At 32.5% G+C, this 13,468-nt stretch overlaps 1 protein-coding gene across 1 annotated transcript in view; it reads left to right on the top strand.

Annotated features, from left to right (window-relative positions):
* LOC140761681 (V-type proton ATPase subunit a3-like) overlaps positions 1 to 13,468 on the top strand; it is a 52,617-nt gene that overhangs the window by 33,950 nt on the left and 5,199 nt on the right. Inside the window, exon 11 of the mRNA XM_073099111.1 lies at positions 7,347 to 7,500. Coding sequence (XP_072955212.1) covers positions 7,347 to 7,500 — 154 coding nt within the window. The remainder of the gene's footprint in view (positions 1 to 7,346; positions 7,501 to 13,468) is intronic.

Here is a 13,468-nt window from a genome sequence, read left to right as displayed (position 1 = left end):
GACAACAATACGAAATACAATAAAATAAACACGTGAGTGAACCCACTCACCTGAGTCTAGGCAAGACAACCAAAATCTCAAATCTCTAGCCCACGTACTAAAAATCACCACCTTAAATAATAAATAACAATAACATTTTTAATTAAAACAATTATTAAAAATGTTTATACAATTTAACCTAAGAATAATTAATTTGGGCTAAATTAAGCCCAAATCAATTGGGCTGGGCTGCAGTTGGCCCGCAGCCCACCCAAATAAATTCTTAAATGGATTGGGCCAAGGCCCAATCCAATTAGATAATGGAACTGGGTCGGGTTCCTTGGATTCGGATCCAACCCGACCCGGATCCATCACTAAAAGGGAGAAGATCAGACTCGGGCAACCCGAGTCTGTCTTCCCCAAACTGAAGAGAGAGAAAGAAAAAGAGAGGAAAGAAGGAAGAAGAAGAAGAAGAAGAAGAAGAAGGCGACGCCGGCGGCCGCCACTGCGGAGGTTCGCCGGCGCACCCTCAGTTCCTGACGGGATCCGGAGGTAGCGGCCGCGACTCGAAGCCGCCGGCCGGCCCGATTTGCCGACGAGGCCGAAAACCCCCAAATCAGGTAATTTCGGATTTTCTCATTTAAAATTTAATTAAATTAGAGGGGTGGGAGAGGGCTTACGGGGGAGTCGTGTGGTGGTCTCTGCTGGCTCCGGCGACGCTCCGGCTGGCCGATTCCACGGCGACAACTCCGACGGTGAGGAAGAAGCGAAAGAAGGGAGGAAGAAGAGAGAGAGAGAGAGAGAGAAAAAAAAGGCTAAGATGGTTAAACAGAGATTAGGGTTTTTAATTTATAAATTAGAAAAGGATTAAATCTAATCTGATTCGGATTAGGTGAAATCCCTTCTCTCCCGCTGCGTACCGGAGAGGGAGAGGGGAGGGGCTGCACGTGCAGAGCACGTGCACCTTCCTCTCTCAACCCAAATATTTTATTTTATTATTTTTTTTTTCTTTCTGGTCCTAACAGTATTGAAGAATCATAGCTCAAGGAAACATATACTCAACCTATGTTTCTTCGATCTGATAAGACCATTATCGTTAGAATACAAGTGATTAGATTCACAGGTTTCAAAGTTCTGATATTTGTGAAGTGTTTAAAGGCTAATAAGGGCTTGATATTTGATGCCACAGACATTGTTGTCAGTTTCAGGTGATTAGGAAAAGATAACTAAATATTTTAAATGTCATTCTGTTGGAAAAGGCTAGAATGCCTGCATTAGTGCTGTGATAGCACTTTAGAATGCAGAAAATTCTCAGTGAGAATGAATTACGATGTATCTTTGCTTATAAGGAATTATTGGATTAGGTTCCTAAGCATAGTAAACCAAAAGCTATAAGTGCTTATGACCTGAAATTGTGTTCGATTTATTCGTAGTAGTTGTTATGTCTACTTCTGATGGTTAGTGTGTGTCCAGGAATAACTTCATGAATGTGGCACAAGTAAAAATTTGAGATGGATATCTGGTTAATTGAGGAAAAATAAAACGATTTGAGGAAACAATAAGTTGTCTTCTATTTCTATGATGTCAGCATTAAGTACAGGCATTGAGCGCCAATAAGTGCATTGAAATTAATCATGGATGATTTCCCATTCATATGTTCGATCAAATGAAACATATCCAATGGAATCTTCTCTTTCTTGCAGTAATTATTTCCTTTTGATTTAGCACTTATTTCATAATGCTTTCTTTTGCCAACACCAATATTCGTCGAACCTTGAGAAGCAAATCTTCAGAATGATGCATTTAATTTGATTTTTTTAGGTTAAACTTTAATGCACCATAGGATAGGGAAGATGTTACTTTTCTTTTTGAGTATGCTATGCCAAATTATCAACTATTTTATTTTTTTATCTTTTATGACCTCTTGTTCTTTGTTTCTTTTGGCTCAATTGGACTTCGTATGACATTTACTAAATTATATAGTTGTGATTTTCTTTCCATAATAAAAAAGTATAAACAATTAGAGGAATTAATTTAGAAAAATTGCTAGATACTTGCTTTAGGTTTTATGGTGCCCATCGTCCATTGAGTGTCATAAAACCTGTTGACTACCTTGTACCTGCTAAGCGCCTTTTAGAACATAAGTAGTATGTTGGATTTGAAAATATGCTAACGTTAGATACAAACATACAATCTTTTGGAATCTAGAAAGATGTCACTAAAGCGTGGTATGAACTTTCCAAGGTTTGAAAAATTGTGACCGGTACTTTGAAAAAATGATACTTGTCAGTTGTATCGATCGCTCAAATCATATCAAACATTTTTTAATTACGTAAATTTTTAAATATTATCTAAAAATATAAGAAAATTTCTAAAAATTTAGAAAACATGACAAAAGAATAAGAAAATAATTATTATTCACATATGAACTCTAAAAATTAAAAAAAAGTTCTAACTTATTTAAAAGTTAAAATTTTGATGAATACCGAGTTGGCTCTCGTAAATCTTTGTGGTCGTCATCATCATATCACTATAAATTTGTAAATAATGATATCTAAGGTTTAGTGCTCCAAATAGTGATTTTATTATATCATTCATATCAAATGAATATCATTGTCTCTAAAGGAGGATAATAATTAATATACAAATCTTGTCTCTAAGAATACTGAGAAAGATAGTAACTAGCATATGGATCTTATAATAGCTTCAAACAATGAATACTTGATAAACCATAGTCATAGGAAGCAACATCCTAGTAACGACGTCGTTGATATGTATGTACATCCTTAGTTTTTCAATCCCTATGCCTTTTTAACTTTTCTTAGCAAATATGGAAGGGATGGTCTTACCACCAAGTGTCATCGGAATCATTAGGGTTATCGCTGGCATTGGTAGCTAATTAGCTATACTATCTCTTGCTGCTGAACAACTCGTATCAGCCTCTGTTTTAGTCATGGTCTCCCTTAATACCTCATCTAATCATGAGTTTTCTTTATCATCTAATAATCTATTCTTCACTTCTCTGATACATGGAATCGAGGGTCTTTTTCATCAAAAAAATATGATTTAAATAATTAGCTGATTATTTTCAGTCTTTAAAATTTCTCTCCTCAATATCATATTATAATGGCAGAAAACTAATTTATCTAATATCTCTATTATCAATTAATTATGTGTTCTGGTGTGGATAAAAGAGAAGGTAGTCTAATTTCTTTCACTGTGATGAAGATAGTTTAACTAAAAATCTTCTTTGATTAGTGTCAAATTTGGTATATCTTTTTTTCTATAAATGAACAATTATTCAGCTAGGCTATTATGAAATATAGCTGCAGGAACTTTAGTAGTACTAAATTGGTCAGCTCTCAATCTATATTTCTCTATCTTTTATATATTATTGAATATATTTTATAAGAAATTAATTGAATATATTTAATTGAATATATATTATTGAATATATTTAATTGAAAAATAACTCACTTTTCTATCGCAAAGGATTTGTTTATGATATTAGGCTCTCGTCTATTGATTACTTTCTTAACTCCTAACAAGATAGAAAATTGAAATCTTAGACTAAGAAAATATCCTATAGAAATTTGTAATTTAAAATTTGCAATCATTCAAACTTTAAAATATTTAAAGAAAAGTAAATTAATAAACTAATGCCTATCAACAGTGTGTATATCTTTATATAGTTTGTTTTATCTGAAGTCAATCAATTTCCACTATAACTTTTGCCCATATCTATTTTTATTGACTCTTTTGTTATGTCCATAGCTTCGTATAAAAAACTCATCTCAGACTTGTTGTCCCTATCTACAAGTTGTAATATTTTGACAAGATGCTCAAATATTGCAATGTCAATTATAATATTATGCCAAAATGTATTTCCAAGAGTCGTGTTCTTCAAAGCTTCACCTAAATTTAGATCTTTAGGTTTAATATTCTTAATTTTTTTGAAACACTTTGGGTGATATAAATACCTGCATAATCTTATCTTTATAACACATTATGCTTTCCAATGCTAAAAATGAGTGACAAATCTAATGAGGCTGAGTCTGATAATCTCTTTATCACTAGTTATCTGTCTAAGTAAATTAAGAATCTAACTATGATTATATATGAAATTTGTTAACCTCTGATCTTCATGTATGATTATGTTAATTTCAGGATCTTTGACTATATCTTTGAATATGAGATCAAAACAATATGCAGCACATAGAGTATAATTTTGTCTTTTCATCATAAGTAATTATCAAGTAGCCTTATAATATTTCCCATTATAAGTAATCATTTGGATTACCAATTTCTTCTACTACCTCATCTATCAACTAAGAAATATAATTTGCACTTTTAAAATGAGTAGTAACATCCACAAACTTTAAAAATATTATCCCTATGCTTGAGTATACTAGAAAATTAATTATTTATTTTGTTCTATGTAGTCTACCTATTACACATTAGTGTATAACCAAATTTATTTCAATACTTTTTAAATGTTTGAATAGTATAAAACTCATCTATCTTTGACTCAAAATATTTAGCAGCAATATATTTTGAATTATGAGGCAGAATAACAGACTCTACTGATTATATAGTATCCACCATTGCGTGATAATAAGGATTATTAGATATATTGAAAGGAATATGATTGTAAAAGAAAAATCTATAGATAGTCCTACCAATATGTTTCTTTATATTTTTTATCTCTTTGAGAGTTGTCTTAGTAGTAGTCTATATATGACTATTTTTTAAAGATATGTATTCATTGGTCCAATATTTCAAACTCCGTTGTAAATTCTGTAACACTAAGAGTCTGAGAACTACTGTCCCCATAATCTCTTTCTCTTTGCATATGAATTGATCTAGATCTTTGAAAGCTACTACTAATGTTTCTTTTCATCTTTTTCTCTCTTTGTGTATGTCTATTTTTTTTTCATTCCCTCCTTATCTATCTCTTCTCATTATCCTCCCCACTATGTAAATTGTTATCATCATCAATGTTTTCATAGTCATGCATCAATTATTAACGAATCATTGATTTTTTTTTTTTGTGCAGTTCATTTATCCTTCCTTTGGCTTTTAGATGAGCTGCAAGTTGCTATATTTATACTTGTCTTTTAGCCGAATGTTCTTTTAGATGGCTGGCATTTTCACTCATTTTCTTTTCGGATCAGTTGCATTTGACACACTTTTTATCTTGATCAAGAGAAATGCAATTTTTTCAGCCAATATCGATATCTTTGTGATTTTTCTCTTGGAGGCATTTTAATTTTAATGCGAACACATAAATAGAAATCAAACTAAAAATATAATTCAGCAAATATTTAATTTCAAATTCAGAAAATATTTAATCTCAATTCAGCAAATTAAATTTCAGCAATTATAGCTTTGCTACCTTCTGAATAAATAGAAGGGAAAGATTCATTCAAGTGCACAAGGAAAAGAAGAAAAATATGAGCTTTAAATTTAAAATTAAAATTAAAAAATTAAAAAAAAGTTTGTTGCCACTGAAAACTGAAAAGGAGAGACCGGAGAGAGAGTGGAAGAAAAAAACAAAAGAAAAAAATTCTGTCAGTGAACAATGAAAAATGAAAGAAAAAGAAAAAGAAAAAAGAGAGAAATTAAAAGAAAAAAACTGACCATTGGTGTCCAGGTTCCAAATTATGAGCTTTAATGGTTGTTAACCACAAAGCTCTTCCAATTAGTTTGAGAAAATTCTGAGATAAAGTGGTCTGGTATCAAAGTGGGTTTATAAATTATAACTTTATACTTGTAGTTTCTATATATGGATTATGAACTGCAGGAAAGTTATTGATCTTATGACAACTTCAAAATATGGTTTCTAATGTATACTTTCCTCTAATGGCAACAACACTCCTCTTTTTTCCATTATACAAATAATAGAAATTTTATATTACCTTCTCTTCATGCTTTTAGAAATTACTCAATTAGAACTACTCAAGAACAATTTGGAAAGTTATTATGTGAAAACAAAATCGGTAAGTGAAGGAGAGAAGAAAAAAAGAAGAGATTAAAGAGAAGAAAACCAAAAGAAAAAAATCTGCTTACTTTCATCAAAAAGAAGAGATTAGAGAGAGAGAGTGTGTGAAAGAAAACCAAAAATAAAAGAAATAAAAAGTGAAAAACTATGGTGCAGTGAAAGAGAATAAAGAAAGAAGAAAACGAGAGAGCGACAGAAATTTAAAAATTAAGAGAAATAAAGAAATAAAATTGAAAAATCACATACCGGATTTCATCAGAGTTCGCCCGAGTTAAATATGCATCTCTGGAGTTCGCAGGGCTAGATCTCTCCGTTAGAAATAATGGTTAGATGGTAAGGAGAGAAAAAGAGAAAGAAAGAGTAAAAGAGAGAGAGAAAGAGAGAGTGAGAAGAAAAGAGTGAGAAAGAGAGTTCAAATTGGGGACATCAATTATTGATGTCCCCGGGCCTAATCTGAGTCAGATCCATAATGGATCCTGATTCCAGTCAAGGATCGGCCAATTCTGCGAACCTTGCTTTCAACTATTAAGTTAATCATAAATCTGAAACCATTTGGAAGTTTTCATATAAAACTATGTCGGGAGAAAATCTTAGTTTCAGTTAGAACAGTCTAAAGAGTGGTACTAGTTTAGAGTAGTGGAAGCATCAAATGTTATTCATAATGGAAAGTTCATGCCATTTCTTTCAACTTTTCTTGATTGTTTTGATACATGAGAGGTTACCTATGCTTTTTCTTGTAGTAGTAGAGACATTCTGATATTTGTTATTCTCTTATTTCATGATTTTCTATATTCCTTTTAATCCTTAGAACCTTATGCCTAGGCACCAACCTGCCTTAAAAGATGTATGCATGGGCTCTAGCTTTGGCACCTTTTTAACATCTTGGCATTAGGTGGATCATTGTTCACCTGTTTAAAACCTTAGTCGAGCACCAGATTTTGAAAAAATACCGTGAGTCTGCGGCATTTTTACCCTACTTTATCCTTTCCTTAAATCGTCCTTGGCTAAAGATAGTTTTGTCCTTTGTGATATTATTTTCTTTAGTTTGCTTTTAGACTCTGAAAGGTTTTGAATTATCTTAACTCATAGTGGTATATTCTATGTCATTCTTACGTCGTGCTTTTGCTTATCTGCCATATGTAGATACACTACTTTGGAGCATCCATATTTTTCTTTTTCATTTTTGTCTTGAGGAGGATCTTGAAGCAACTTTGTGTTATAAAATGTACACCGACCCTCCAATAAAACTAGTAGCTGCTGATATATATGCAATTCTGACTTTTTAATATGATAAAAAAAATATTCTATCTGGAATGTTGCCCATATGAAGGATTTATAGTAATAGCAACTTTTATGAAAACTGCAGGGTTGCTAAGTATCAAGAAGCAAACCCTGGTGTATACACCATTGTTACGTTTCCGTTCCTATTTGCTGTCATGTTTGGAGATTGGGGCCATGGCCTTTGCTTATTATTGGCAACATTGTATCTCATATTCCACGAAAAGAAACTTTCTTCGCAGGTCAGCTCTTTTAAGTTCTTTCATTATTCTTTTGACTCCTGAATACTTCGATTGTTTAATTCCTTGGGCTTTTCAAATGTCAATTATACATATATATTCAGCTACAGAGGACTCAGAAGACACACTTATCTAGACCATTTGCTTTGCAGTTGCAATTCAAAAATTAAGCAAATCACTGACTTGATTTCATATGCTTTTTAGCTTCAATTGCATCCCTAAATATTGTTTGTAAATTGTAACTTCTTATCTATGTGCAATATGCATGAGTGCTTATTCAAAATTGGGTGAATTCTATTCCCTACATAATGTGCAAACATATAATTTTAAATTTTGAAAAAGTGCATTTTTTTCTACTGTTGTGCTCAAACATATAGACAATTTAGTTTAGGAAAATTTATAGATAGCATTTTGTGCTTTGCATTTATTATCGTTTACACACTGCCGTTTAGACCTTCTTGTTCCAATTCTTGCCTTTTTCTTTTATTGCCTAAAATGCAGGGTGCTCTATTCCCCTTTACTTTTTTCCACCATGAATGGGAGAAAGTCTATTAGCTTCTAATTTCTCAGTTCTTGCTACCACAATGAAAGTGAACTACTTTAAGAGGATGCAACTGGGATTCATGGCCATCTGTACTTTATCATATTACATAATCTGCATTGTTGAATGTTTAAATTTTTGCTTATATCTTTTCCTTGAAGTGGAAAAAATTATTTGGTAGGAAACTTTTATTCATATGTAATAAAAAGTCATATGGCAATAAACTGTGCTGTTAGGTTTGGATTTCATTGCTGGACTTGATAATCAGAAACTAACCCACTTGGTTTTGAGTTGAGTTCAAAATAAGTGTCCAATAAGTCACATATTAAGATCTATATCTTGCACGCAGTTCAACCTCTATGTAACCTATTGCCACCAAGGCTCTAAATATCTATATCATTATCGACATCGGTTGCTAGAAAAGAATGATAAATATCAGTACTAGTTATAACTACCAATGAAGCATGGACTCGGATACGGAATACAGATATGGGTTACGGCAAATTCTCAAAAAACATGATACAATACGTGTAGGATACAACAATAAATAAATTATATAAACAATTATATTCTAATGACAACCTATACCTGTGTATGTGCAAAAAAAAATTCATATTCCATTGACAATGTACAAATAATATCTATCTACATAAGCATTTAATAGTAAAAATGAGAGTAGTAAATATCAAGGATAATTAGACAAAGAATGCATCAATATTCGACAATGCACCAAAATAAGAATAGTAGATATCATTGTATACAATATGAGCAACTCATAAGATCATGGCACTAAAGTTTTTAAAGTACATCTACCAAATAATAAAGTTTACATCAACTGATCAACATTTCACAATTTACATAACATCAAAACGAGAGTAGCCATAAGTTAGTAGTGTAATTGGCAATGACATTAATTATTCATCTCCATCTTAGTTATTCTCCTCATTGCCTTCATTAGTGAATATGATGGACTCCAAATCAAGTTCATCAAGTGCGAGGTTAGAATCAATTGAATCTCTAACATCCCACATTTTGGTCTCCCCTCCTCCATATACTCGGTTGATCTTCTAGAGATAAGAGGGAGATTATTGTGGACAAAAACTAGATCTTTCGCTTGTTGTGGAGTAATCTTGTTTCTCTTCGTTGAGTGAATAAATTAATATGTGCTTAAATTTCTCTCATAACATGATGATGAACACGGTTGCCCAAGTAAATTAAGCGCTAAATTCTAAAGGTTAGGTGTGAAAGCACTATGAACGACTCACTACTTCTTTGAATCAAGATCTCTATCTTCAATAGAGTATTGGTTATCAAAACTCTTTGTACAGTTGAGAAATTGGCATATTCATTATTTATAATTCTTCTCTTTTTTCCGTTTGGAAAGAGCTTCTTCAAACACTTGTTTCTCATATAAGAAATTTCTAGCTTCTTATGTGGAGGAGTGCAATTTGGATTCTCACTAATCCAAGTTGTGTTATAATACCTAATAAAAAGAGCACAAAAATTAAATTAATAAAACTATAAATCAAAAGGAACCAATAACTATATATTAAATTTTAAGCATTGAATTTACCTTCAATTCAACACGTGTGCTAAACAATGAAAAGGAGTATTGCTTCTATCTCATATATCAACTAGAAATTTATGTACAATTGAATAGAAAGAGGACTCTTCATCTTCAATTTTTGCCTCATGTCTATATATAGTTGTTTTTACTTTTTCAATCATATCATCCCACAATTCATAATTCAAGTAAAGGTAAGGTTTGTTAGTGTTAGCAAATCTCAGTATTGAATGAGTAGACTCAATAAAAGATAATATATATTTAATTTTGTCCCACCATATATCATTAAGGACCTTTTTTGTAAATTGTGCCTTTCCTACATCGCCCTTTCTATAAAAATTCTTTTTATCACTAAGGACCATCATTTGCAGCACATATTTGATTGTTTTGAATCTCCTTAGCATCACAATAATTGAGTCAAAACGTGTATTTGCAACAATAAGCAACTTCAAATTTATAAATTTATTAAAAATGGCAAGTCGTATAGTGTTGTTGTATGATAAAATTTTTGATGCACATCATATATCTTGCCACAATAGATATCCAATTAAACTAATAAAAAACAAGCTTCTTTCCCTTAGTGTATTTTGAGGCACATATATTCCTTAATGCAAGATTGATAGTATGAACAAAGGATAGTGTCCAAAAATTATTTGAACACTAAGCATTTATAAGCATCCTAGCTGATTTACAAATAATGACATTATAAATTATGATTTGTACCATATTTTGTACTTCAACCTCTTTGATTACTTTGCTGATCAAGCTAGATATAAAAAAAAATCTCTGTACTCCCCCTCATAATTTATAACTCTCAAAAACATGGGACTACTCTCAGTCATTGGCAAAAAAAGATAATAAGAAGTCTTCTTTATGCATCTGTCCAGCCATCACACAACGTTTAACTCTTTTTTTCCTCCACGTGTCTTTAATGAGTTCTAATAGCCTTTCAATGTTTGCCCATTTTTTTTGGAGAAGCGTAGTTCTCAACATATTATAACCAGGAGGCAACTTTACTTCTTTGAACTGGGTATGCCTTAATCAGTTAAATCCACTTGGTCACATACTCTACCCACCCAATATTGATAAAACTCAGTTAGCTTATACCTCCCTCCATACTCTGTTTTCTCCTAGTGATGAAAACCAGTTTCTTTGTTTCCTTTGCCATCTCATTGACATTTAAACACCTTCATCCTTTTCTATTTTATATGTCAGGATACCTGATTCTATAGCCTTTGAACATACTCCTGAGGTAAGTTGCTCATTATTTCGTTGTTTTACTTGTCGCATACTTGGGATTAAGATCATCTTTGCAAGATGAGAAGTTAAAAGTTATAACTAGCGGGCAAGAAACTGTCAATTATGTCAGAAGGTATATAAAATTGTTCTGGTGATGAGTTATAGGCTTACTAAGGAGAATAAGTGTGGATATATCAAGAATTTAATTGGCACTGACTAGGGTATAAATGTATAATTGGTCTGAGCTTAAAAGAGCCTACCTCTGATCAAGCTTTCAATCCTAGGTTAGATGATCAAGCTTGGTTTGTTTAGTTCAAGTTGAGCAGAATTTTGAGCCTATTTTGTGTTGATCCGAATGGAAACCTTAATGAGTCACTTGAATGTAATTATCAAGACAAATTCAAATCAGTCTTAAAATCAAGCTTGGGGTGTCATCCTTGAACCGAGACTGATCGAGTTTCATTCAAGCTTGAATTGTTTCAAGATTGCATTTGGTGCCTATCAAAACCATAAGGCACAGATGCATAGAACCACACAAACACTCAAATTCATATACATATATACGTACATATTTATTAATCATCTTGATTATCTTAATAGCCCTAACTCTGGTGTGAGTTATGTATATGGCTCATTGGGGAGGCATAAAAGACTTTGATAAGATATAGTTTACTAGGTCTAGCGAGAGGCTATTACGAGAAAGATAGATATTAGGTCTAAATGGAGTAAAATGACTCATGTATAGATTCCTAATTAATTAGAAGATAAGCTTGAACTTTGTTCTTGGTATTCGTGTTTCTCTTGCTTGAAGAATCTGTTACAACTAGAACTTGCAAATCTTCATGCATTTAAAAATCTGAAATTTGTTTGGCTTGTATTATGGAAATAAGAATTAGGAAAGGAACATTGCATACATTGTACTTGTATATCTGTTAGTTGACTACAGAAATACTGGAATGTCAGGTTAGCTCATGAGTCAACTCGTAAGCATAACGGAATTGCTAGTCAGTCATCATCAAATTTCAAAAGAACATGACAAGGAAGCAAATGAAGAACATTAATACATAGATGAGTTGAGTTATTTCTTAGCCACTGTAATTCTAGCTAAGTTTTTGTTGACAAAAGGAATAGTTAATTGGTCTCCTAATCTCATGAAGAAAGGAATTTATTTGAAGAGTTTCAGACTTTTATTTTTAAATTTGACACTTTGTTTCTTATGTGACACATTGTTTCTTTGTTGTTAGCATGTTGTTGTTGATCCAATGTTTGAATGGCGATTGCCCTACTGCATAGTGCCTAATTAGTATGCAGCTACCAAGGCAGTTCTGGTATTTTTAATATATAAAAATTAAAAGATATTTATATATAATATATACTAACATTATATATATATATATATATATATATATAATTTTAATAATGCAATACACATTTTTTAATAGTTCACTTATCCAATTCACCAACCCAAACCCCACTAACTGTGATCAAGGCAATAAGCAAGTGAACAAACGAGATCTCTTAGCCTCTCAGATAATTAAATCCATCCTCTTTTAATCAAGAGAGTGAGAGTGAGATCGGAGAGTGAGTGAGATCAGAGAGTGAGAGTGGCGGTAGTTCCCATCGTTGGGATGGCCGTTGGTAAGGGTGGGGAAGGAGTAAAAGTGATAATGCGAGTGAAATTTATAGAGAACTTGTCATTGTCCGTCATTGCCTTGCGCTGCTCGCTACCGTGAGTCATCAAAGCTTAGGAGAGGATGATCGAGAAAAGAAGAGATGAGAAGATTTTAGGGCTCGAGAGTAAGAACCTCAGGAAGGCTGATCAGGCTAAAAAAAAGCTTAATTCAAACAATTCATTAGCTAGACTTGATGGAGGAGAATAGAAATTTGGATAAGGAAGAACTTGAAAGAAGAGAGATCGCTGTGCTTCATTTTTATCAATTGGATAAGGAGGAAGAGTTAAAATGACAGTAAAGGTCTAGACAAATGTGGCTAATTGAAGGGGATTTGAACACTACCTTTTTTCATAAGGTGGCTTATGGGGGAAAAAGGAGAAATAGCATTCATTGTATTTAGATTGATGGTCAACATACTGTGAATCAAGTTAAAATAAGTGATCACTTTTCTCAATATTATAAGAATCTCTTTTGTACAGTGAATGATTGGAGATTGACTATGACTGAGGAGATTTGGGAACCAATAAATTAGGGGATGCCCAAGCTAAGGCTTTGATTGCTCCTTTTAGTGAGAGGGAGATTTACAAGGCTGTCTTTGATATGGCAGATAACAAAGCTCCTGGGCCTAATAGTTTCAAGCTTTCAGCATGAAATTTTATCATTGCTTCTGGAATACTATTAGGCAGGAGGTTGTGAACTTGTTCAATGCATTCTATAATAATGAATGTTTTCTTTATAGGTTGAACTATGCAATGATTTGCTTGATCCCAAATAAAACTAGAGCAGACAGAATTGAGGATTTTAGACTAATTAGTTTGCTAAACTATAGCTACAAGATGATCACCAAAGCCCTTACTAATAGGCTTTGTCGGGTGATTGATGAGTTGATCACTGACTATTAAAGTGCCTTTATTAAGGACAGATATATTTTGGATAGTATGGTCAGTGTACATG

Source organism: Typha angustifolia, chromosome 6 (assembly GCF_048772165.1).
Source record: "Typha angustifolia cultivar Huaian chromosome 6, ASM4877216v1, whole genome shotgun sequence".
NCBI lineage: Eukaryota > Viridiplantae > Streptophyta > Magnoliopsida > Poales > Typhaceae > Typha > Typha angustifolia.
The sequence above is the reverse complement of the archived record's forward strand: the minus strand, read 5'-3'. Positions and strand labels throughout refer to the sequence as shown.